At 41.7% G+C, this 27,141-nt stretch overlaps 1 protein-coding gene across 4 annotated transcripts in view; it reads left to right on the plus strand.

The window, feature by feature from the left end:
- klhl13 (kelch-like family member 13) overlaps positions 1-27,141 on the plus strand; it is a 215,369-nt gene that overhangs the window by 178,050 nt on the left and 10,178 nt on the right. For all 4 annotated transcript variants that reach the window (XM_043704362.2, XM_087992242.1, XM_043704361.2 and 1 more), the window contains 3 exons: positions 526-722; positions 1,140-1,935; positions 24,875-24,988. In XM_043704362.2, coding sequence (XP_043560297.2) covers positions 526-722; positions 1,140-1,935; positions 24,875-24,988 — 1,107 coding nt within the window. The remainder of the gene's footprint in view (positions 1-525; positions 723-1,139; positions 1,936-24,874; positions 24,989-27,141) is intronic.

Genomic DNA, 27,141 nt, shown 5'->3' on the forward strand with positions numbered 1-27,141 from the left:
GACTGATCTGATAATCCTCCATTCAAATCTTTAAAATATTATTTGGAGCAAGCTTTCAATTGCTGCTTCTAACTCCCCTTACATGGGTTAATAGAATTGCTCCCATTTTTCCCTGCACGGTGTGATTTCTTGAGCTATTTCCTAGGTTGAAAACATTTATGGGTAAATTGATGTTGTTACTATTGCATGCATTTACAATTTATCCACACTGGAGAAACCAACTTGTCTTTGAACATCATTTGTATCGTTGAAATATTTCCTGATCCATAATTTCAAATCTAATCAAGGTGATAAAAATTTCTAGGCCTTCCTTCATGCTCTTTTACTGATGATGGTTTTCTTTGTGGTCTAACTTAAAAGGTGGTAAATTTTCCAATATTTGTGAATTCACTGTGTAAAATGGGCTCATCAATCAGTCCTGATCTGGGGATCTGCAAAGAAATCTCTCCTTGTTTTGTTTTTATTTTGATGTGATGTTCATGTAAGTTTCCATACTGAAGAGATATCTTTCTTCATTGTGATCAGGTGGAATGAAAGAGCAAGACCTAATGTGCATTAAACTTCATGGAGTGAATCGAATAGGATTGAAGAAGATCATTGATTTTATTTATACTGCAAAGCTTTCCCTGAACATGGACAACCTGCAGGATACTTTGGAAGCAGCCAGTTTTCTGCAGATTTTACCTGTTCTGGACTTCTGTAAAGTATTTCTTATCTCTGGGGTAAGATATTTTATTGGATTTTTTTAGTGTTAAATATTCCATCATCCACGTTTACACACCCGCCTATGCATTGGTATGCCAGACACCCCGCCTGACAGGTGGAAAGACTCCATTTATTCTCTGGAATCTTGTGTACCTAGAAAGTGTCCCTAAATAGGGCAAGAATAAACATGTTTAACATGGGAAATTGTGAAAAAAATGATTCAACTGAATAACATGTTGCAAAAGTGTAGCGAGAGCTTTACTTTGTTATATCTACCTTGGAAATGACACTGGGTGGCTGAATGAGAGATGCTTTCCATTCCTCAGCACTAGTATCCCTCATCCTGATAAGAATGAAGGAAACATTAGGACAAGAAAGAATAGCTTTTGATCCAGATGTTTAATATTGAACTTGTTATTTCTGACACTTTGTAGGTTTCCCTTGAAAATTGTGTCGAGGTTGGACGAATTGCAAATACTTACAACTTGACAGAAGTAGATAAATATGTGAATAACTTCATTCTGAAGAACTTCACTGCATTGCTAAGTACTGGTGAATTTGTGAAACTCCCGTTTGAGCGACTTGCCTTTGTGCTTTCAAGCAACAGCCTCAAAAACTGCACTGAACTTGAACTTTTCAAGTCTGCCTGTCGTTGGTTGCGATATGAGGATTCACGGATGGATTTTGCCTCAAAGATAATGAAGAACATTAGATTTCCTCTGATGTCACCGCAGGAATTAATTAATCATGTTCAAACGGTGGACTTCATGAGAACGGACAATGTTTGTGTCAATCTGCTACTAGAAGCCAGTAACTATCAGATGATGCCCTACATGCAGCCTGTTATGCAGTCTGAAAGAACCTGTATCCGTTCAGATAACACACACTTAGTAACCTTGGGTGGAGTGCTAAGGCAACAGCTAGTTGTTAGCAAAGAGTTAAGATTATATGACGAAAAGGCCCATGAATGGAAATCGCTAGCTCCAATGGATGCACCAAGGTACCAGCATGGCATTGCAGTGATTGGAAACTTCCTTTACGTTGTAGGTGGGCAGAGCAATTATGACACGAAAGGAAAGACTGCCGTTGACACCGTGTTCAGATACGATCCTCGGTACAACAAATGGATGCAAGTAGCATCTTTAAATGAAAAGCGTACTTTCTTCCACCTAAGTGCCCTGAAAGGCCATCTTTATGCAGTTGGTGGTAGAAATGCAGCTGGAGAATTAGGTAGGTGTTTTTTTTCTTTAATGTTAATTCTAATCAGATTCTTGTACCTAAATAAGTAGGAAAATGTGTGATTATGACAGTTCTCACCTGCCCTTTTGAACCAGAAGATTAAAAAAATCCAAAAAGGCACAGTCCCACACCATGTAGTGGCCGCATTCTTACCTGATATACAGACTGGGCAAGAAATCTATTGGGTTGCCAAATGTGATGATAAGGACCTCTAATTTCTAATCCACTTACAAATAAATTGCAGTGATGCTAATTTGCTGCAAAATTAGATAATGATATATTGAAATGATAATAGTTTGCTTTAGATAGTCAACAGGTGATGGAAACTTCAGGCCGTTTCAATCAGTTGCTAGAAATGGACCAACACATATAGGCTTCAAACAATGGACACTTCACCTGATCGATTCTCACCCAGTCATTAAAAGCAGATGAAAGAGATAGATGGTACTCACACTTCAGCTCCAATAGTTAGTTGTGTCAAGCTTTAATGAAGTGTAAAAGATTTATTAGAGTGCCTTGCGTAGTCACTGTGTTTAATGTATTGTGAAGCTTTTGTAATTAGATTGAATATTAATTTAAACAACTGGTGCCTTTTGCCCAATATTGGTAACTCCCAATGAAAAACATGAATGGTGTAACTGACTTAGACAAAACTGGGTTTAATTGGTGAGGTTTTGAAATCTTAAAGTCCATCTGAATAAACATGCCCTCACGTTTCAGTGCAATGGGTCTGAGCAGCATCAACTTGTTTTCAGAATAGGGCATGCATGTAACTGCTTTTGTGGAAAATATATTAACACTCAGTCCTTTTGAGAGGCATGAATGGTATTGCTTTGGAACTGTTGTCCACCCTCAAGCTGGTTGGTTGCTTTGTTACTAACCACCAATAATGCCAAGGCCCCTAAACATGGTAAGGAATTTTGCTGAATGTACCATCGAGTCTTTTGAGATTTGAGCTGCCACGATGTTCAATACATTGACCTATTCCAAATGAGTGATCAACAAATTCAGTAGATTGTTGACCTATACTATCAAACTAGTGGAGTGAAAGTTGGGGAAAAGTCTTGATCAGACTGTAGCGTACCCTGGTCAGAACTGTCCTTGCAAGGTTGTCAAGATACGAGATTCAAGCATTGGAGCCAATGAAAAAAACTAACCACGAAATTTAGAGGGTTGAATTACGAGGAAAGGCAGGAGAAAAGTCAATCATCAGTGTGCAAATGGTATTATAGATGGATATAAAAGTTGTTGAAAATTGTAAATCCACAAAATACTTGAAATTAAATCGTAGACTTCGGAAAAATAGTTCAAATTCATAGTTAGTTGAGGACTGACAGCACAGCATTCAGAAAATGATAAACAATAATAAAAACAAGTTGCTTTCATGAAGGATCCTTTAAATAGGAAAGCAGTCAAGAGGCTGAATGGTGCCTATTCCTATTTCGTATATTTTTACGTTCACAGAAATGTAATCAAACTGAAGTGCACAGTAATTGAAAGGAGGAGACATTTAGGAAGAGTGTTTAAAAACTTGGCTTGGCAGGTGGGCTTTAAGTAGCATTTTAAACAAGCAGAGGTAGCTGAAGGAGCAGAGGGGGGTTCACGGTGTGGGCCTTACCAAGTAAAATGGCATGGTTACCAATGATGGAGCAAAAACAAGGCAGACTTGGAAGAACATAGAATCCTAGATCTTTTCTAGAACTCTAGAGAGTGAAGTCATGCAGTAATTAACCATGAATTTTAAAAAAGTGTAGTGTGGTTAATTAATAACGAATATACATTATTTTGTACAGGGATGATGGGTAGATAGGACTTGGTATGGGATATGATGTGGATAGCATAATTTGAAATGAGCTGAAATTTATGGAGGAAGGAGGGATTAGCTTTTGGCAATCAAGTCTAGAGTGAGAAAGCATGGATGAGCATTCCAGTGGCTTATGGACTAAGGCTAGGCATTGTTGAAAAGGTGAAAACTGTTATCCTGTTGAGTGGAGAAGATATGAAGAGGACGAGATAGCATTACAGCTGTGCTGAGGAAGGATATTCCTGGAAGTACATCCAGGGAAGATATTTGGGTGGAACTGAGAAATAAGAAAGGGATGATCACCTTATTGGGATTGTATTATAGTCAAGAGGGAAATTGAGAAACAAACTTGTAAGGAGATCTCAGCTATCTGTAAGAATAACAAGGTGGTTATGGTAGGGGATTTTAACTTTCCAAACATGGAATGGGCCTGCCTTAGTGTTAAGGGTTTAGATGGAGAAGAATTTGTTAAATGTGTACAACAAAATTTTCTGATTCAGTATGTGGATGTACCTCCTAGAAAAGGTGCAAAACCTGACCTACTTTTGGGAAATAAGGCAGGGCAGGTGACGGAGGTGTCAGTGGGGGAGCACTTTGGGGCCAGCAACCATAATTCTATTAGATTTAAAATAGTGATGGAAAAGGATAGGCCAGATCTAAAAGTTGAATTTCTAAATTGGAGAAAGGCCAATTTTGACGGTATTAGGCAAGAACTTTCAAAAGCTGATTGGGGGCAGATGTTCGCAGGTAAAGGTACAGCTGGAAAATGGGAAGCCTTCAGAAATGAAATAACGAGAATCCAGAGACAGTATATTCCTGTTAGGGTGAAAGGAAGGGCTGGTAGGTATAGGGAATGCTGGATGACTAAAGAAATTGAGGGTTTGGTTAAGAAAAAGAAGGAAGCATGTGTAAGGTATAGACAGGATAGATCGAGTGAATAAAGGTAGCAGGAGCAAACTGAAGAGGGAAATCAGGAGGGCAAAAAGGGGACATGAGATAGCTTTGGCAAATAGAATTAAGGAGAATCCAAAGGGTTTTTACAAATACATTAAGGACAAAAGGATAACTAGGGAGAGAATAGGGCCCCTCAAAAATCAGCAAGGCGGCCTTTGTGTGGAGCCGCAGAAAATGGAGGAGATACTAAATGAGTATTTTGCATCAGTATTTACTGTGGAAAAGGATTTGGAAGATGTAGACTGTAGGAAAATAGATGGTGACATCTTGCAAAATGTCCATATTATAGAGAAGGACGTGCCAGATGTCTTGAAATGCTTAAAGGTGGATAAATCCCCAGGACCTGATCAGGTGTACCCTAGAACTCTGTGGGAAGCCAGAGAAGTGATTGCTGGGCCTCTTGCTGAGATATTTGTATCAACGATAGTCACCGATGAGGTGCTGGAAGACTGGAGGTTGGCAAACTTGATGCCACTGTTTAAGAAGGGTGGTAAGGACAAGCCAGGGAACTATAGGCCAGTGAGCTTGACCTCGGTGGTGGGCAAGTTGTTGGAGGGAATCCTGAGGGACAGGATGTACATGTATTTGGAAAGGCAAGGACTGATTAGGGATAGTCAGCATGGCTTTGTGCGTGGGAAATCATGTCTCACAAACTTGATTGAGTTTTTTGAAGAAGTAACAAAGAGGATTGATGAGGGCAGAGCAGTAGATGTGATCTATATGGCCTTCAGTAAGGCGTTCAACAAGGTTTCCCATGGGAGACTGATTAGCAAGGTTAGATCTCATGGAATAAAGGCAGAACTCGCCATTTGGATACAGAACTGGCTCAAAGGCAGAAGACAGAGGGTGGTGGTGGAGAGTTCTTTTTCAGACTGGAGGCCTGTGACCAGTGGAGTGCCACAAGGATCGATGCTGGGTCCTCTACTTTTTGTCATTTACATACATTATTTGGATGCAAGCATAAGAGGTATAGTTAGCAAGTTTGTAGATGACACCAAAATTGGAGGTGTAGTGGACAGCGAAGAACGTTACCTCAGATTACAACAGGATCTGGACCAGATGGGCCAATGAGCTAAGAAGTGGCAGATGGAGTTTAATTCAGATAAATGCAAGGTGCTGCATTTTGGAAAAGCAAACCTTAGCAGAACTTATACACTTAATGGTCAGGACCTAGGGAGTGTTGCTGAACAAAGGGACCTTGGAGTGCAGGTTCATAGCTCCTTGAATGTGGAGTCGCAGGTAGGTAGGATAGTGAAGAAGGCATTTGGTATGCTTTCTTTTGTTAGTCAGAGTATTGAGTACAGGAGTTGCGAGGTCATGTTGTGGTTGTACAGGACATTGTATACTGTTGGAATATTGCGTGCAATTCTGGTCTCCTTCCTATCGCAAAAATGTTGTGAAACTTGAAAGGGTTCAGAAAAGATTTACAAGGATGTTGCCAGGGTTGGAGGATTTGAGCTACAGGGAGAGGCTGAACAGGCTGGGGCTGTTTTCTCTAGTGCTGAGGGGTGACCTTATAGAGGTCTACAAAATTATGAGGGGCTTGGATAGGTTAAATAGGCAAAGTCTTTTCCCTGAGGTGGGGGAGACCAGAACTAGAGGGCATAGGTTTAGGGTGAGAGGGGAAAGATATAAAAGAGACCTAAAGGGCAACATTTTCACGCAGAGGGTGGTACATGTGTGGAATGAGCTGCCAGAGGAAATGGTGGAGGCTGGTAGAATTGCAACATTTAAGAGGCATTTGGATGGGTATATGAATAGGAAGAGTTTAGAAGGATATGGGCCAGGTGCTGGCAGGTGGGACTAGATTAGGTTGGGATATCTAGTTGGCATGGACTAGTTGGACAGGAGGGTCTGTACATGCTGTACATCTCTATGACTCCATGACAGCTTGGGTCTTGTGGTGAAAATAAGCATGGATTTTGATGAGGCTAACAGATTTAAGGAATTTGGAGGCAGGGTCAGAATTCACAAGTGTAAGGAGTAATAAGAGTCACCATCTCCTTTTCTCACACTAAAGCATGTGATTGCAATTGTTTCTGTAGCTTAAGGGATGCCACTGCATGAAGCATGGCTGGCTGATCAGAACACTTTTTTTTTCCCTTTTTTATTGCCTGCCATTAGTGTATCAGAAGGGTTTACAGATTAAGAATCAATCTGTTTAGATTAGATTACTTACAGTGTGGAACCATGCCCTTCGGCCCAACAAGTCCACACCAACCCATTGAAGCTCAACCACCCAGACCCATTCTCCTACATTTACCCCTTCACCTAACACTACGGGTAATTTAGCATGGCCAGTTCACCTTGCCTGCACATTCTTGGGTTGTGGGAGGAAACCAGAGCACCCAAAGGAAACCCACACAGACACAGGGAAAATGTGCAAACTTCACACAGTCGCCTGAGGCGGGAATTGAACCCGGGTCACTGGTGCTGTGAGGCAGCAGTGCTAACCACTGTGCCACCATGCTGCCCATTTAACCACCTTACGAATGCAACTTCTGTAATCGTCCAATCATGGGGTGGGGCTAACAGTGGACCCTCTAGCTCAGTTATGAACTTACCCACTACATCACAAGGTAAAAACAATGACTGCAGATGCTGGAAACCAGATTCTGGATCAATGGTGCTGGAAGAGCACAGCAATTCAGGCAGCATCGAAGAGCTTCAGCAAAATCGACGTTTCGGGCAAAAGCCCTTCATCAGGATAGCTTTAGGGTGAGAGGGGAAAGATATAAAATTCTACAGTGATGTACCCACTACATCACAAGACCTTGCCATCACCACCAGAGTGTTTATTATGGAACAGGCAACATGGAAAGATTTCATTAATGGACAAGTTTGCCCATGAGGCAAACTAAGTCACACCAGTGCAAATCATTCAGAATAAATGACATGAGAGGGACCCATTCAGAAGTAAATGGATCCTCTAGCAAAAACTACAGGGGAGGGACTGGGTCTTGGTGTCAATCCACTAGTGGGATCAATGGGAATTATGGTGGATAGAATGATTGAGGCAGGAAGGAGGCTGGTGAGATTATCCCTCAGTGGATATGCTGACCAGGGAAGTAAGTGAGAGAATGGAATGGGATAGTTGAGATTGCCTCGAAATGAACCGTAATGACTTCTGTCTCAAGAGTCCTTTGGAAAATATTGTGAACTTGACCAAGATGCCTAAAATGACAGTCAGAAGACAGGAGTATTGATGAATCCATCAAAAGGAAAGCGAAACTTAAGGTGACAGGGAAGTTTGAAGTTTTTAAACAGGAAGAGAAGCAACACTAGGTTTGGATCTGGATGGGTACTCATTGGTTTTCATATTGCATCATGCAGGAGAGAACTGGGGAATTTAAGTATTTGATGAATTTAGGGTAACAGGAGCAGAGGTGGAACAGTTCGATACATGGTGGTAAGTGAGGCTACAAAATGAACATTTTTCATCTGTTTTACTAAGGAAGAAGATGTTGCCAAAGTCATTGAGTGAGCAGGTGGTTGAGATGCTAGTTGAGCATAAAAATGGATGAAGAGGAGGTGTTGACAAAGATTGGCTGTACACGGAGTTGATAAATCACTGGGACTGATGGAATATATCCAGTGAGGCTTTGGGAAGTACAGGAACTTACAGAGGCATCTTCTAATCCTCCACTGGAGAATTGTCAATATTATACACATTCATAAAAGTGTCTAAGGATAGACCCTGGCAACTCTCGGCCCATCAGTTCAACCTGAGTGGTGCAAAACTTTTAGAAATAATAATTCTAAGGGAAAATGAACTGTCACGTGCACAAATGTATATGAATTAAGTAAAGCCAGCCAGGTTTTCTGATGACGCAATAGAATGTGTTGGTGAGGGTGTGTATGTGGTCTCCCAAAAGACATTGGTTATATTGCTGTATAACAGGCCTACGAACAAAGCTGAATCTCATGGAATATAACAGTGGCAGTTTGGACACTCATTTAGATGAATGACAGGAACTGCAGAGTTGTGGTGAACAGCTGAAGAAGGGTCACTGGACTTGGGTTTTTGGGTTCTTGGGTTTTAGAACATAGAACATAGAACATAGAAGAATACAGCGCAGTACAGGCCCTTTGGCCCTCGATGTTGCGCCGATCCAAGCCCACCTAACCTATACTAACCCACTATCCTCCATATACCTATCCAATGCCCGCTTAAATGCCCATAAAGAAGGAGAGTCCACCACTGCTACTGGCAGGGCATTCCATGAACTTACGACTCGCTGAGTGAAGAACCTACCCCTAACTTCAGTCCTATATCTACCCCCCCTTAATTTAAAGCTATGCCCCCTTGTAATACCCGACTCCATACGCGGGAAAAGGTTCACACTGTCAACCCTATCTAACCCCCTAATCATCTTGTACACCTCAATCAAGTCACCCCTAAACCTTCTTTTCTCTAATGAAAACAGCCCCAAGTGTCTCAGTCTTTCCTCATACGATCTTCCTTCCATACCAGGCAACATCCTGGTAAACCTCCTCTGCACCCGTTCCAGTGCCTCCACATCCTTCCTATAGTATGGCGACCAAAACTGCACACAATATTCCAGATGCGGCCGCACCAGAGTCTTATACAACTGCATCATGACCTCAGGACTCCGGAACTCAATTCCTCTACCAATAAAAGCCAGTACGCCATATGCCTTCCTCACCGCACTATTTACCTGGGTGGCAACTTTCAGAGATCTGTGTACATGGACACCAAGATCCCTCTGCTCATCCACACTACCAAGTATCCGACCATTAGCCCAGTACCCCATCTTTTTGTTATTCTTCCCAAAGTGAATCACCTCACACTTAGCTACATTGAATTCCATTTGCCACCTTTCTGCCCAGCTCTGCAGCTTCTCTATATCCTGCTGTAACCTGCCACATCCTTCCTCACTGTCAACAACTCCTCCGACTTTCGTATCATCCGCAAACTTGCTCACCCAACCTTCTAACCCCTCTTCCAGGTCATTTATAAAAATGACAAACAGCAATGGTCCCAAAACAGATCCTTGCGGAACACCGCTAGTGACGGCACTCCATGAAGAAACTTTGCCATCAACTACTACCCTCTGTCTTCTTCCATCCAGCCAATTCCTAATCCAAACCTCCAACTCACCCTCCGTATTTTCTGCAGTAGCCTACCATGGGGAACCTTATCAAACGCCTTACTAAAATCCATATATACCACATCTACCGCTTTCCCCTCATCAACCTCCTTCGTCACCTTTTCAAAGAATTCAATAAGGTTTGTGAGGCACGACCTGCCCTTCACAAAACCATGCTGACTATCCTTGATCACATTATTCCTATCCAGATGTGCATAAATCCTATCCCTTACAAATAAGACTTTGCCCACAACAGAAGTGAGACTCACCGGCCTATAGTTACTAGGGTTATCCCTACTCCCCTTTTTGAACAAGGGAACCACATTTGCAATCCTCCAGTCTTCTGGCACTACTCCAGTAGACAAAGAGGACATAAAAATCAAGGCCAATGGCTCTGCAATTTCCTCCCTTGCTTCCCAGAGAATCCTAGGATAAATGCCATCAGGCCCAGGGGACTTATCTATTTTCACCTTTTCCAGGATTTCCAACACCGCTTCTCTACATACCTCAAAGCCATCCATTCTACTTAATTGTGACTCAGTACTCACATCGACGACAATGCCCTGTTCCTGAGTAAATACTGAAGAAAAGTATTCAATCAGTGTCTCCCCAATCTCTTCCGCCTCCACACGCAACTTCCCACTACTATCCTTGACTGGACCTATTCCTACCCTAGTCATTCTTTTATTCCTAACATACCTATAGAAAGCCTTAGGGTTTTCCCTAATCATACCGACTAAGGACCTTTCATGTCCCCTCCTTGCTGCTCTTAGCTCTCTCTTCAGCTCCTTCCTGGCTACCCTATAACTCTCAATCGCCCCAATTGAACCTTCACGTCTCATCTTGAGATAGGCCGCCCTCTTCCATTTAACAAGGGATTCCAATTCCTTATTAAACCACGGCTCCCTCGCATGACCCTTTCCTCCCTGCCTGACAGGTACATAATTATCAAGGACACTCAATAGTTGCTCCTTGAACAAGCTCCACATATCATTTACACTCTTGCCTTGGAGTCTACTTTTCCAAGCCACACATCCTAAGTCATGCCTCACCGCATCATAATTTCCCTGACCCCAGCTATAACTCTTGCCCTGTAGTACACACTTATCCCTCTCCATCACGAGAGTAAAAATCACCGAATTATGGTCACTATCCCCAAAGTGCTCACCTACCTCTAATTCTAACACCTGGCCTGGTTCGTTACCCAGAACCAAATCCAGTATGGCCTCACCTCTTGTTGGCCTGTCTACATATTGTGTCAGGAAACTCTCCTGCACACATTGAACAAACACTGACCCATCTAACGAACTTGAGCTATAGCTTTCCCAATCAATATCAGGAAAGTTAAAGTCCCCCATAACAACCACCCTATTACTGTCACTCATCTCCTGAATCACCTTCCCTATCCTTTCTTCAATGATTCTAGGACTATTAGGAGGCCTGTAAAAGACTCCTAACAGGGTGACCTCACCTCTCCTATTCCTAACCTCAGCCCAAACTACCTCAGATGGCAAGTCCTCATCCATCGTCCTTTCCACCACTGTAATACTATCTTTGACAAGCAATGCCACACCTCCCCCTCTTTTACCCCCACCTCTGACCCTACTAAAACTTTTAAATCCTGGAACCTGCAACAGCCAATCCTGTCCCTGTTCTAGCCATGTCTCCGTAATAGCCACAACATCGAAGTCCCAGGTACCAACCCACGCTGCAAGTTCACCTACCTTATTTCGTATACTTCTTGCATTGAAGTATACACACTTCAAGCCACTTTCCTGTTTACAGACACCCTCCTTGGAAATTGATGCCATGTTTCTAACCTCCCTACACTCCAGGCCCTGCACCCTGAAGCTACAATCTGGGTTCCCATGCCCCTGCAGAGTTAGTTTAAACCCCCCCCAAGAGCACTAGCAAACCTCCACCCAAGGATACTGGTGCCCCTCAGGTTCAGGTGTAGACCATCCTGTTTATAGAGGTCCCACCGTCCCCAGAAAGAACCCCAGTTATCCAAAAACCGGAATCCCTCCCTCCTGCACCATCCCTGTAGCCACGCATTTAAGTGTTCTCTTTCCCTATTCCTCGAATCTCTATCACGTGGCACGGGTAACAAACCAGAGACAACAACTCTGTTCGTTCTAACTCTGAGCTTCCAACCTAGCTCCCTGAAAGCCTGTCTAACATCCTCGGCACTCCTCCTACCTATGTCGTTGGTGCCAATATGGACCACGACTTCGGGCTGCTCCCCCTCCCCCTCCAGGACCCGGAAAACACGATCAGAGACATCACGTACCCTTGCACCTGGGAGGCAACATACCAAACGTGAGTCTCTCTCGTTCCCACAAAACCGCCTATCTGTGCCCCTAACTATCGAGTCCCCAATTACTACTGCTCTGCTCTTCTTCACCCTTCCCTTCTGAGTAACGGGGACAGGCTCCGTGCCAGAGACCTGAGCCCCGTTACTTACCCCTGGTAAGTCATCCCCCCCACAAGTATCCAAAACGGTATACTTGTTCTTGAGGGGAACGGCCGCAGGGGGTCCCTGCACTGGCTGCTTCCTCCCAGTCCCCCTCACTGTCACCCATCTATCTGCCATCTTTGGAGTTACTACCTCCCTATAACTCTGATCTATGACCCCCTCTGCCTCCCGAATGATCCGAAGTTCATCCAACTCCAGCTCCAGTTCCCTAACACGGTCTTGGAGGAGCTGGAGATGGGTGCACTTCCTGCAAGTGTCATCGGCAGGGACGTCGATGGCATCCCTCACCTCATACATGTTGCAGGAGGAACATTGCACTGCCTTCACTGCCATCCCTCTAAAGCTAACTTTTATTTAAAAAAAACTGGGTCTAAAGAATACAACAAGCAAAATTCAGCACTTACCTACTTACCAAAACAGGTGTTATTATTAGGTTAGAGGAGGAGGGCGGGTGGGAGGCACTACCCGTGTAGTGCCTCGGGTTCCTCTCCTTCGCGCTTTTAAAGGGGGAAAAAAACCTACCCAGGTAAGCTTACACTAACTGCTTCCGGGTCTCGGCTGCCCCTCTGGTCGTCGTCACTTCCCCCTGGTGCTCCCGCTCTTTCTGTGTAGAGAGAGTGAAAGAGAAAAAAAAAAACACCGCTGCCCGCTACCGGTAAGTACTTTTAAAACCAAACGGTCTTACCTTCGCTGCTGCTCGCACTGGAAAATCTGTGTGTGAGCGGTGATTGGCTGCTTTTCAGACAAGAAGAGGGAATACAATGGGGTTCCCGTGGCCACTGTTTTTCCTGATATGTATTTAAGACTTAGACTCAAGTGTACAGGAGCTGGAAATGTGTTGCTGGAAAGGCGCAGCAGGTCAGGCAGCATCCAGGGAACAGGAGAATCGACGTTCCGGCATAAGCCCTTCTTCAGGAACGTCGATTCTCCTGTTCCCTGGATGCTGCTTGACCTGCTGCGCCTTTCCAGCAACACATTTCCAGCTCTGATCTCCAGCATCTGCAGACCTCACTTTCTCCTCAAGTGTACAGGACACAATTTCACAATTTGCAGAGAACACAAAACATGGGAGTATTGTGAAAATTGAGGAGGAGTGATCCAGCAACACATTTTCAGCTCTGATCTCCAGCATCTGCAGACCTCACTTTGTCTTCAAGAGAACACAGGTTGATGGAATGAATGGTAAACAGGTGAAAATGAATTTAGAAAAGTGTAAAGTGATACAGTTGGGGAAGAAGAAAGAGGTCTAGTAATATATGAGGAGTATGCAGGTGTAGGGAGACGTGGTGGTACATGTGGACAAATCATTAAAAAAGACAAGTTGAGAAAGTGGTTAAAAACACTTTTGGGGTCATAAGCTTTAGAAATAGAGGCATAAAGTATAAAAGCAAGATACTTAATATGAACCTTTATAAAACACTCAGTTGAAGTATTAGGTTAAATTGTGAGCACTACAGCCCAGGAACAATGGGAAGACGTTTGGTAGGGTGTAGAAAAATTTTATGAAGCAGGTGTTAGGGGTGAGGGATTCCGAGAGAAATGCCCTCTGAGTGGGATAAGCTAAATTTGCTCCTGCAGAGGACCAGTATTGATTCAACAGTGTTGGCAGATAAAAGAGCAGTCGTATTTTCACAGCGATTGAATGCCATGGTAGTTTTTTTTGCTCTTCACTGAAAATCTGGTTACCCCATAGATAATGTTTCCAGTATCTTGAGTCAGAGTACCTTGTTTTACCCCAATATGTATTGCACTAGGTATCTCCTCCTTGTTTATATTCTCTCACCGTTACTGCGTGTTTTCCTTGGCTCAGCAAGAAAGTATTTGTTTGTTATTCATCTTCCTTTGGACATTGCTAACACTGAAGGCAATAGTCATAACTGATGTCTGAGTTTTATTTGTGATCTGAGCAACATTGATATACAAGAATTACTGCTGCACTGTCCAGAGTGTTTTATAAACTTCAAATATTGTCATTTACATCATTTATCAGTTTTCCTCAGAAGTTATTCAGACAGGCATTGGGAGTATGTTTTATTAAATGCAAGCAAGGTCATTCCGCGGTTCAGTCTTAACCCCTTTAATTCTGACTGCAGTTAGTGCGAAGGAATGTTCACACATCTTTAGCTGCTATTTTGGCCTCTTCCCTTTGTATCTGTTTTGGAAATGGGAAGCATATTTAAAACAAAAGAAGTTCCAACACAGCCTTGGCAAATATATGTATAAAAGTCACTATTTACCATTCTCTCAGTGTGTTTGTACAGCAATTGGAGCATTCGTGTGAAACACTTTGCTTTGGAGTCAGTTTGATACCTGTTTTGGTTTGAAATCAAATTCTTGCAGCACAAGTGCATTCATGGTTAATCTTCTTGTTTTGGGGGAGAAATACCATTCCTTGTTGGCAGATATTTACTGTGGCAGTTGAATCTAATTATACCCATAGCTCAGATTACAAAATAGTAGGTTTCTCCATTAGCTTAGGCACAGTTGCCAAGAATCATTTTGGATGTTGTGTTTGTTTTCATTAAACTGGAACTTCTTTGAGAGGGGGCATTCCCATAAGCATTCCTTGTAATATGTAGATTCTTTTATCTATATTTTCTTCAGGCTTTTATCGGTGAGATCATACTCTTGGGCATGTTAATTGCAAAATGTAAAACCCACTCACTGCTATTTCTTGAATTTGATTTGGTGCAGAACATACAATAAAATGGTCTCCTTTTGTTTATGCAAGTTAAGACACACTGCTCTTAATTTCATCAAGAGTGTGGTGCTGGAAAAGCACGGCAGGTCAGGCAGCATCTGAGGAGCAGGAAGATTGACGTTTCAGGCGAAAGCCCTTAGTATTCAATCATACTGTACTTTCTCCTTCTTTATTGCCTCCTACATGGAATTTATATGTTGATACCAAATGCAGAAACTTTAGCATATTATACATGTTATAATCTTAAAATGCTATTAGAGCTACAATTGAATTGAGAGGGCTGATTGAGTAGTCCCATTGAGCAGCAGGGATCACCGAGATCACTTCATGGAGAAACTGCAGGAATGCAGACAATAATATTCCAGCCCATGATTTCTCAAGCACCATGTCGCATTGCTGTCTCCTGTGAGAACTTACTTATCAATGTTGAAACAGCCTACTTTCAAAGGACGTTTGTGTCTGGTGTCACGAATGAATCCAGTGCATTGTCTGGACGAAGATTGCAGTATTACATTTACTGGCGCAGTTGTCAACAGCCTTGGGGGAGGCAACAACTTGATGGAAGCTCCCACCCAACCCGAAGCATGGTTTTCAGCTAAACTGATGAAGTTCAACAGAAGAAGGGATTCAAGGTGCCGCCCCAGAGAAAGGGAAATTGTAAACACTGCTATGCTATAAACAAAGGTTAGCTGGTCATTGTTAGAAATCTGTAAGTTGATTAACAGTGTTGGAAATGAAAGAAATCCATGAGAAAAATTTGAAAGGAAGCTGAAAAGATAAGAATGATTGATTATGGGGATAGGGGGATGGAGTGAGATGCACTGATGGAATTTAGCCATAGTTTCACAGGAAAAGAGAGGGGAAACTGGTGAAATGAATGCAACTTTAGAACTGAAAAGTGATGAAGTAGGAGTCCTCCTGGAGCAGGATGCCTCGGTTCAAGTCCCAGCTGTTCCTTTGAAAAGGTTGCTTGGGAAAATAGGTTTAAATTAAATAAGTGATTAATTAGGGCTCTTGTGGAATAGTGTCCTTGCTCTTGAGCCAGGAGGCCTGGCTTCAAGTCTCACCTGCTCCAGAGGTGTACAATAACATCTCTAAACATATTGATTAGGAAACATCATATGGGTGGTTATGTCCATTGTTTCATAGAAACAATTTGAAAAAATAAAAATGGTTAAATTTTGCTGGTCATGACATGCTGTTTCACCTTCCTCAGAACAGTAGAACCAAAGGACACAGCCTCCAATAGAAAGAGGTGAGCTTAAATGTAATCTGGTGTAAACGGTATTTCAGTGAGCGTGTGGACAATCTGTGGCACAGGCTCCCTTAGGAGATGGTAGAAGCACATTGCATTGATTCAATCAAGTTAAAATGTAATAGTTCACTTTCAGAAAGTAACATTTTTTGGATGCAGTTAAAGTGATTTTACAGCTATTCTGTCAGAATCGGTTTGAGAAGAACAGCTTACTTCGTACCTAGAACTCCAGACCACTGGAGTTATCCTTGCTTCATATCTGGTTTTGTTGTGGATTAATGAAGAGACTGATAATCATGATTATTCAGCAACTCCTCCATGAAGCAAGGATAACTCCAGTGGTCTGGAGTTCTAGGTACGAAGTAAGCTGTTCTTCTCAAACCGATTCTGACAGAATAGCTGTAAAATCACTTTAACTGCATCCAAAAAATGTTACTTTCTGAAAGTGAACTATTACATTTTAACTTGATTGAATCAATGCAATGTACTTCTACCATCTCCTAAGGGAGCCTGTGCCACAGATTGTCCACACGCTCACTGAAATACCGTTTACACCAGATTACATTTAAGCTCACCTCTTTCTATTGGAGGCTGTGTCCTTTGGTTCTACTGTTCTGAGGAAGGTGAAACAGCATGTCATGACCAGCAAAATTTAACCATTTTTATTTTTTCAAATTGTTTCTATGAAACAATGGACATAACCACCTATATGATGTTTCCTAATCAATATGTTTAGAGATGTTATTGTACACCTCTGGAGCAGGTGAGACTTGAAGCCAGGCCTCCTGGCTCAAGAGCAAGGACACTATTCCACAAGAGCCCTAATTAATGTATCATTATATCAGATGGAATGTGAACCAGCTGGATTGTAGTCTCTTTTTTTTCTCCCAACAATTCCTATATTCTGAGAAAAGACAAGAAAATCTGTTCAAATTGCGACAGTAGTTTGACCTTAATTATTTCAAATACAAATTAACAAATTTTACTTGTTTATCAAAAAGATATGGAAAAACATACACTCGACGGATTGAAATAATTGCTGAGTTGAGTGGAACATTAATAATGCATGAAGTAGCCCCCAATCTACAGTTAAGTATAGTGAGAGGGACAAGGGAAGAGAGAATTGTGCAAACTAGCCTGAGCACAGGAGGAATTTTACTTATCAGTGCTGTCAGTACTTTTACATAAATACCATATGTGGCTCCAAAGCACCTTTTAAGACTGACCCATATCTCATAAGAATCTGTTGGTTTAAAACAAAGCCTTTTAATAATTGCACCAAGGGTGCCATCCGGTACTCAGCATTGACATTGGTTGATGCTTTTCATGGTTTTATTTTCCCATAACGCAAATCTTAGAAATGAGCCATCTTGTTATTATGTAGTGTAAAAGCAACTTACTGTACAATTTTAATTGACGTTAATGGTTGACTCTTAACGAGGTACACTGATATTTTAGAACTGAAATGATTACGTGGTGCTAACACTGTAGTGTGTCGTAAGACTCATGTTATAACTAAAATTCTGAAACTTTCAACAAAGTTTGCTTTCTGCTGGGATGCATAACAGTGGGATTTCCTCTAGATCGTACTGAAGTTTATGAACAATTACAGATACATAATTATTCTCAATTAGACAAACCTGCCATTATATATCAGGCTAGCGTTAACCATCAGCAGTATTTTCATGTGAAGATACCAAATAGTTGAAATCCATCTTGTACAGATTCCAAGAGACCAGGATTGTTAAACAGACTTTCAGAGTTAGAAATACACATTAAACATTCAAAGTATAAGTCACAGCAGCCCTGTACAGATTCATTGTAGTTGGCAATTTACAGAAGTGTTAGAATTCACAGTGAAGTAATTTCTGAGGAAGAATGGTGACATGGTGGAAAATAGCTCACATAAATCTGAATAAGAGCATGCTTACAGGTTTATTTACTGAAAGTAGAAAATGAGAAGGCTTGTTATTTCATAGAAACATGACAGTGGAAGCAGGCCATTCAGCCCATCAAGTCCACCCTCCAAACAGCATCCCACTGTACCATATTTCTGTAACCTGTTTCCCATGGCTAATCCACCTCGTCTGCACATCCCTGAACACTATGGAACAACTTAGCGTGACCAATCCACTTAACCTGCACATCTTTGTACAGTGGGAGGAATCCAGAGCACCCAGAGGGAACCCACACAGACATGGGGAGAATGTGCATACTCCACACAGACAATCCCCCAAGGGTGGGATAAGTCCCTGGCGCTGTGAGGCAGCAGTGCTAACCACTGAGCCATCATGCTACTTAAATATGATATTGCAAAATTGTAAACTGACCCAAAGCTTAGATTATTTGTTGAAATATCCTCAAACTAAACTCTTAATATGATACTAATTCCTAAGCAGAAATGCAAGCCTAGTACATCAGAGTCATGTCATAAATGTCAATGCAGACAGTGAGCTGCAACTTGGCTTCCTGCAGTTGAATGCTGCTTCAGCATATCAGTCATGTGCCTGTATAATGTTGTTTAACAAAACATTGCATAATGTTCTTTAAAAAATTTCACTCATGGGCTGTGAGCTCTGTTAACTGTGCCAACATTTATTGTCCATCTCGAATTAACCTTCAGGAGGTGGTAGTGAACTGTCTTTTTGATACACTGCAGTCCAATTGCTGAAGGTAGGCGCATAGTGTCATTGGGGAAAGAGTTACAGGTTTTTCACCCAGCGACGCTGAAGGGATGGTGATATATTTCCAAGTCAGGATGGTGAATGACTTAGAGAGGAGCGTGCAGGTTGTGCAGTTCCCATGTATCTGCTATCCTGCTGTGAATAATATATAGTTTAGGGAATTTGGAGGCAGCATAGAAATTTGGCGCAGAGGGGATGAGGTGCTCTTTTGTAGTTAGTAAGGTCTTTCTACAGGATAAATTGAAGCCAGGATCGGGGACCCAGCACAAAAATAGATATCACACCAAAACCGTAAGTCCATTGATAGTCAAATTAGGAGCTATTAACAATCTGTTTTAGGTTACTTGTAGATTGAAGGAAAATAGGGAAAATATTTACAGATTACAAACTAAAAAATGAGTATGAAACTTTTAAAGATCAAATTACAAATTAAGTAAATAAAACAGAGATGCAGGACCAGAAGATGTGTTATAACTGCATGATGTTGGAGCTGGAGGAACCCTAATGTGGTGACCGTGTCTTTAGCAAGTGTTGGTTGCTTGAGGAACTCCAGCTCAGAGTGGATGAGCTGGAGTCTGAGCTTTGAACACTGCGACACATCAGGGAGGGGGAAGAGGCAGTGTTTGAGGAGGCAGTAAGCACCCCTTAGATTAACTACCTCTAATTCAGTTCATGGTCAGGAACAGGAAGGTGTGACTGCAGGTGAAGCAGACAGCGGATCCAGGAGGTAGTGATGAAGGAGCATCAGCCCCTGAGCTTGTCTAACGGGTTTGAGATTCTTGCTTTCTGTGTAGATGAGAGTGGATGCTGTAGGGAGGATGAACAAACTGTCCATAGCATCGTGGTACAGGGAGCCATTCAACAATGGGTAGAAAAGAGAAATATAGTTGTACTTGCCGTTGGGATTGTCAGGGAAATAGCCGCTGTCCTTTGTTGCCAGGATCAAGAGTCCCAAAGGCTGTACTGGAAACTGCTTTCAGGATATCTCATCTGAGCTGCAGAAGAAAATGGAGTGGGGGGGGGGGGGGCAGTGATCGACCCAGTTGCTGTGTCCATGAAAGTAACAGTGATGTAGGTGGAAAGAGGTTCTGCTGAGGGAATATGAACAGCTAAAGACTAAATTAAAAAGCAGAACCAAAAAGGTGATAATCTCAGGATTACTATTTGAGCCATGAGCCAACTGGCAAAGGGTCAACAAGATTAAAGAGGTAAACATGTGATTCAAAGATTGATGCAGGAAAAGCAAGTTTTGATTTCATAAGACTTTGGCAGCATTACTGGGGAAAGGAGGTAGCTGTTCCTATGGGACAGGCTCCACCTGATTTATTCTAGGATGAGAGTCCAGGCAAATCACATAACTAGTGCTCTGTATGGTGCTTTAAACTAAATAGTGGGGGAAGTGCATTCAGTTGCATGGAAAATTATAGAAAAGTTATGAGAAGGGGCACAGTCAAAGCAAGGTTGTGAAGGTGTTGTGCTTAACTACATGCAGTATATGAAATAAGGTAAGTGTCAAGTAGGTTGAAATTGGCATGTACGATGTTGCGAGTATCACAGAGACACGGCTGCCAGGGGATTGGACTGGGAACTAAGTATCCAAGGATACGGGTCCTATCGGAAGGACAGGCAGATGGGCAGACAGGGTGGGAGTACCTTGTTAATAAAAAATGAAATTAAAGCGATAGCGCAAAGTGATTTGGAGTCAGAAAGTGTTGAATCTGTATGGGTAAAGTTGAGGAGCTTCAATGGAAAAAAGTCCCTGATGTGAATTAATCCCTAAATTAATCCCTAGATTAATCTGGTAACCAGATATCCTAAATTAATCTAGTCCCATTTGCCAGCAATTGGCCCATATCCCTCTAAACCCTTCCTAGTCGTGTACTCGACATCCAGATGCCTTTTAAATGTTGTAATTGTACCAGCCTCCACTATTTCCTCTGGCAGTTCATTCCATATCCCCACCACCCTCTGCATGAAAACATTGCCCCTTAAGGTCCCTTTTTAAATCTTTCCCCTTTCACCTTAAACCTGTGCTGTCTAGTTTTGGACTCGCCCACCCTAAGAAAAACACCTTGGCTGTTCACCCTATCCATGCCCCTCACTTTTTTTATAAATCTCTACAAGGTCACCCCTCAGCCTCTGATACTCCAGAGAAAACAGCCTTAGCCTATTCAATCTCTGCCTATGCCTCAGACCCTCCAACCCCGGCAACATCCTTGTAAATCTTTTCTGAACCCTTTCAAGTTTAACAACATCTTTCTTATAACAGGGAGATCAGAACTGACTACAATGCTCCAAAAGTGGCCTAACTAATATACTGTACAGTGCAACATGACATCCCAATTCCTATGCTCAATGCATTGACCAATAAAGGCAAGCATGCCAAACGCCGTCTTCGCAATGCTGCCTACCTGCGACTCTACATTCAAGGAACTATGAACCTGCATTCCAAGGTCTGTTTGTTCGGCAACACTCCCCAGGACCTTACCATTAAATCTATAATTCGTACCCTGATTTGCCTAATCAAAATGCAACACCTCACATTTATCTAAATTAAGCTCCTTCTGCCACTCCTTGGCCATCGACTCAAATGATCAAGGTCCCATTGTACTCTGTGATAACCACTTCCAATGTCCACTACATCACCAATTTTGGTGTCATCTGTAAAATTATTCACCATTGCTCCGATATTTATCCAAATCATTTACATAAATGACAAAAATCAGTGGAGTCATCATCAATCCTTGTAGCACACCACTGGTCACAGGACTCCAGTCTGAACAACAACCCTCCACCACCACCTAACTTCAAACTTCCATCTAATTTTCTATCCAAATGGCTGACTCTCCCTGGATTTCATCTGATCTAACCTTGCTCACCGGTCTACCATGCAGAGCCTTGTTGAACGCCTTCCTAAAGTCAATATAGACAACGTCCACTGCTCTACTTCTTCATTCCACTTTGTCACTTCTTCAAAAAAAGCAAGTTAGTGAGACAAGCTTCCCCATGCACAAAGCCTTGTTGACTACCCCAATCAGTCTTTGCCATTCTAAATACATGTAAATCCTGTCCCTTAGAATCCCCTCCAACAACTTATCACTGACATCAATGGTCGATAGTTTCCAGGCTTTTCCTGATCATCTTTCTCAAATAGTAGCAACTCTCCAGTATTATAGCACCTCATTCATGATACTATAAATGATACTAATATCTGAGCATAGGGCCCACCACATTTGGTAATGTGTAATAAGGCAGACCTGATTAGGGAGCTTAAGGTGAAGGAACCCCTAGGGGACATGACCATGAATATGATAGAATTCACCTTGCAGTTTGAGAGGGATATGATGAAATGGTATTGTAAGTGAGTAAAGATAAGTGCAAAAACATGAGGGAGGAGCTGGCCCATTGATTGGAAGGGGAGCATAGCAGGGAAGACTGTGGGGCAGCTATGGCAGGACTTTCCAAGGGTAATTTGGAAGGCACAGCAGAAACTCACCCCAAGGAATAAGAAAATACTAAGAGGAGGACAAGACAACCGCAGCTGACGAGGGAAGTCAGGGGCAGCGTAAAAGCAAAAGAAAAAGCATACAATATGGTGAAGATTAGTGGGAAGTCAGAGGTTTGGGAAGCCTTTAAAAACTAGCAGAAGAAAGCTTAAAAGAAATAAAATGGGATAAGATGAAATATGAGTTTGTTAGCTAGTAATATAAAAGAAGATTGCAAATGTTTTTTAGATATACAAAGAATGGACTTTGGCCAATGGAAAGTGAGAGTGGAGAAGTAGATTAGATTAGATTAGATTAGATTAGATTAGATTACTTACAGTGTGGAAACAGGCCCTTCGGCCCAACAAGTCCACACTGCCCCGCCGAAGCGCAACCCACCCATACCCCTACATTTACCCCTTACCTAACACTACGGGCAATTTTAACATGGCCAATTCACCTGACCTGCACATCTTTTGGATTGTGGGAGGAAACCGGAGCACCCGGAGGAAACCCGCGCAGACACGGGGAGAACGTGCAAACTCCACACGGTCAGTCGCCTGAGGCGGGAATTGAACCCGGGTCTCTGGCGCTGTGAGGCAACAGTGCTAACCACTGTGCCACCGTGCCACCCAAAAGTAGTTTTAGGGAACAAAGTAAAGCTGGAGGAACTCTATAGGTACCTTGTCTCAGTCTTGTAGTGGAAGACATCCCGGAACTTCAAGGGAGTCAATGGTCAGAAATTAGTGTAATATCTATCACTAAGACAAAGGTGGAAAGATGGTGGGGACGCTGGAAGGTCTGAATATAGATAAATCACCTGGGTTGAGGAACCGCACCCCATTGTTATGAAGGAAATGGGTGAGGAGATTGTTGAGGCGGTCATGGTGATCTTTCAGGAATCATTGGAGTCTGGGAAGATCCAGCATATGTTTAAAAGAATAATCCCGAGGATGAATGACTTGAGAACTCTGGGTCTGTACTTGACGGAGTTTAGAAGGTTGAGGGGGCGGTCTCAATGAAACTTGCTGAATACTGAGAGGCCTAGGTAGAGTGGACATGGAGAACATGTTTCCACTAGTAGGAGAGACTAGGACCTGAGGGCACAGCCTTGGAGCAAAGGGATGACCCTTTCGACCTGAGATGGGGGAGGCATTCTTTCAGCCAGAGGGTGGTGAATCTGTGGAACGTCACAATGACTGTAAAGGCAAGTCATTGAGTGTATTGAAGACAGGTTCTTGATTAGTAAGAGAATCATGGGTTCCAGGGAGAAGGCAATGAAATGGAGTTGTGAAACATATCAGTCATAATTGAATGATGGAGCAGACCTGAGGGGCCAAATGGCCTCATTCTACACCTATATTTTGTGGTCTTTTGATCCTTAATCTTTGAGGTTAAAGTGATCCTGGGTTTGGAAAGTGTGATCTTCGGATTTTGGTGAATTTCTGCAGTGTGTCTAGTAGCTGGTACACGTTACTGATCATTAGGGTGGAAGGAGTGGGGTTTGCAGCTATGGTCCCAATCTGAACTTGTAGAATGTGAAAGATCAGCAAGTAATTGAATGTATGTGCAATTTCATTTCTACACTTGATGAGGTAACTGGGGTAGTCTAATACCACTTGCACAAAACTAATTAATAAATGCTGTTAGTGCAGTAGGAAATTATAAATCACTCTCCCTTTCAGTGCACTGCTTTATATACTATAGTCTGGGCTACATTAATGAGCCATAGAGTCAAAGAGTCACTGACATTGATTCGTTGCAAATATCTGGCCTCCATAAAATACTGCGAATTTATATATTTTAAAAATCCTTCCCTATTTTGGGAATTAATTTTGAGACTTCCAGAAATTTATAGATAAAAGAAGTTAACCAAGTCACATCTGCCCCCCATCCCCCCGAAAACAGTCTCCTACATCCAAGCACTTCACACTACAGGGTTGCTGTCCTTCACAATTAATTTGTATTAAAAACCTGTTTGATCTAAAAGAAAACATGTCTATTTTCTGTTTTGTTTCACAATTGTTGTTTTATTAGAATTTCAGAGGAGCATGCTGTATTTTTGAACATTTGTATTTCACTGCTATTCAAAGGTTTTAATGAAGGAGAATGTAGACAAGGCAAATCAATCACAGATGTAATGGATGTGAAGGAGTGTTGTATAAAGTGCTCTCATGGCCTGGAGAAATGCGTAATACATGTTACCAGCAATGGCAATTCCAGTTGATGAATAGCATTTTCTTTTCCAGAGTAATGGGCACCTATACCATTGCAATATTGAAATAGATATTAATGTTAAGGTTCTCTGCTATAATCATTAACTATTGGACATAAAGAGTAGTTCCACAGAACTAATAATGGTAGAACATTGTTCAGTGATGCTTTACAAAAAAGGGTTCTCACCATAATTTGCAGCATTTATTGAATTTTATAATAATTTTTTCATTTCTTTTACAACAGCTACTGTAGAGTGCTACAATCCGAGAACCAATGAGTGGAACTATGTGGCTAAAATGAATGAACCTCATTACGGGCATGCTGGAACTGTTTATGGTGGTTTTATGTACATTTCAGGTAATTCTTCCTTCCAACTACTGCTTTAGCATATTATAGAGTCATAGAGATGTACAGCACGGAAACAGACCCTTTGGACCAACCCCTCCATGCCAACCAGATATCCCAACACAATCTAGTCCCACCGACCAGCATCCGGCCCATATCCCTCCAAACCCTTCCTTTTCTTATAAATTATTTTATATCTTTTGACTAAAGCATAATCACGAATCATAAATAAATTAGTATTGCCCTCTGTTGTGTAATAAATTATATTTTAGACTTTTCCATTAAGTACCTGTTTTGGGTGGTGTGATTCTTGACTCCTGACATTAGTAGATCTTGGGCTCCCCATATGCAAAGTGCATTTCTAACTGGCAACTGTAGCAAGATCCCAGGGTCAAACCAAGAACTTAAGCAGTTGTTCTCTAGCTTATTAGATATTGCATTGTACAGCTTCCTTATCAGTTATCAGATAGATCAATATGAGCTCAATCAGACCAAGCTTCGGATAAATCTAGCAATTGTGAAATTTATTTAATATTAAGCAAGGAAGTGAACAGTACAAATTATTTACAGCAGTTCTAGTTCTAATTCTCTAAGTATTGAAACAACACAGGTATTTTTCCCGTGTGATCGCCCAACATAGCATTAAGCTTTGGTCTATTGTTGTATATTTTTGCAAGGTGTAATTGTAGGGTCACCAAAAGATTGACTGCTGAACTGAACACATAGTGCCTCCTCACATACCTGATTTAGTTTAAACTCGGGTACAGCTGTCAATCCAGTCACTAGAGCCTGTGCAAAATTATAAATTATGTTGCATTTTTGACTTATTTCTCCTTTCCATGACCTGCAAAGGTGAATCATTTGAGAACGCTACCTCCAGCACTATACATTTAATGAAAAAAAGACTTGCATTTAAAAAGTACTTGCTGCTTTTAAACAACAAAAGGACATCCAAAATGCTTCACAGCCAATTAAGTCGTTTCAAAATGTAAGCACTGTAGTATTGTAGGAAAAGTACTATTCAATTTATGCCTATCAAGGTCTCCCTGTCTTGAGATAAATTATACAAGAACTTTGAATAGGAGTCATAGAAATTAGGGGCAGTTCAGCCCTACGAATTTGGGTGGCGTGATACTTGACTCCCGACATAAGTGGATCTTAGGCTCTTCAATTGTCCTTCAATCCATTCTGGTTGATCTCATCTCAGCCTCCCACTCACCATAACCGTACAAACCAATTACTAATTAGAAATCTGTCTATCTCCTTAAACTTACCCATGGCCCTGAATCCACTGCATTCTGGAATAGTGAATCACAGATGCATAATCCTTTTAGAAAGGTAATTTTGTCCAAATCTCTGTTTTAAATCTGCCACTCCTGACCCTAAAACTATGACCTCTTGTTCTACAAGAGGAAATATCATGTCTGTATCTACTTTGTCAATCCCGTTTAGTATATTAAATACTTCAATTAGGTCTCATCTCATTCTTCTAAACTCCAGAGAGTATAGGCCTAAACTGTTTAAACTCTCTCCGTAAGACAAACCCCTCATCTTGAAAACCAATCCAGAAAACCTTCTCTGAATTACCTCTAATGCCTCTGTATCCCTCCTGAAGTAATCGGACCAAATACACAATACTTCAGGTGAGGTTTCAATAACTAACATAACTAACTTGTGCTCACTAACTATAGTTGCAGCACCACTTCTCTACTTTTGTACTCTACCCTGTAGTAGTAAATGCCAAAATTCCATTTGTCTTCCTTATGTACCCCTGGTTTTCTGAAAGGGTGGATGGTGAGAGGATGTTTCCCTCCTCGGGAAATAATAAGTTGCCATTCAATTCTTCCAATCAAAATGGATAATCTCAGATTTATATACATAAAGTTGCATGTCCTAACTTTTGGCCTATTTACCTAACTTAACCCTATACATTTGTAAATTTTTTATTTCATCATTGAAACTTATTTTCCCACCTATTTTAGTGTCACCTGCAAATTTGGATATAGTACCCTGTGACATCTACGAGTTATAGCTTGCCAACCAGAAAAAGATTAATTTATTTCGACTCTCTCTCCTTTGCATTAGTTAGCAATCTTCTGTCCAAGCTAATAAGTTACCCTAACCCCATGTGACCTTACTTTTTGAAATTAACTTTTGTGTAGCAC

Source organism: Chiloscyllium plagiosum, unplaced genomic scaffold, assembly GCF_037043375.1.
Source record: "Chiloscyllium plagiosum isolate Xiang-an unplaced genomic scaffold, Cpla_swu_hap1 HiC_scaffold_11, whole genome shotgun sequence".
Classification (NCBI taxonomy): Eukaryota; Metazoa; Chordata; class Chondrichthyes; order Orectolobiformes; family Hemiscylliidae; genus Chiloscyllium; species Chiloscyllium plagiosum.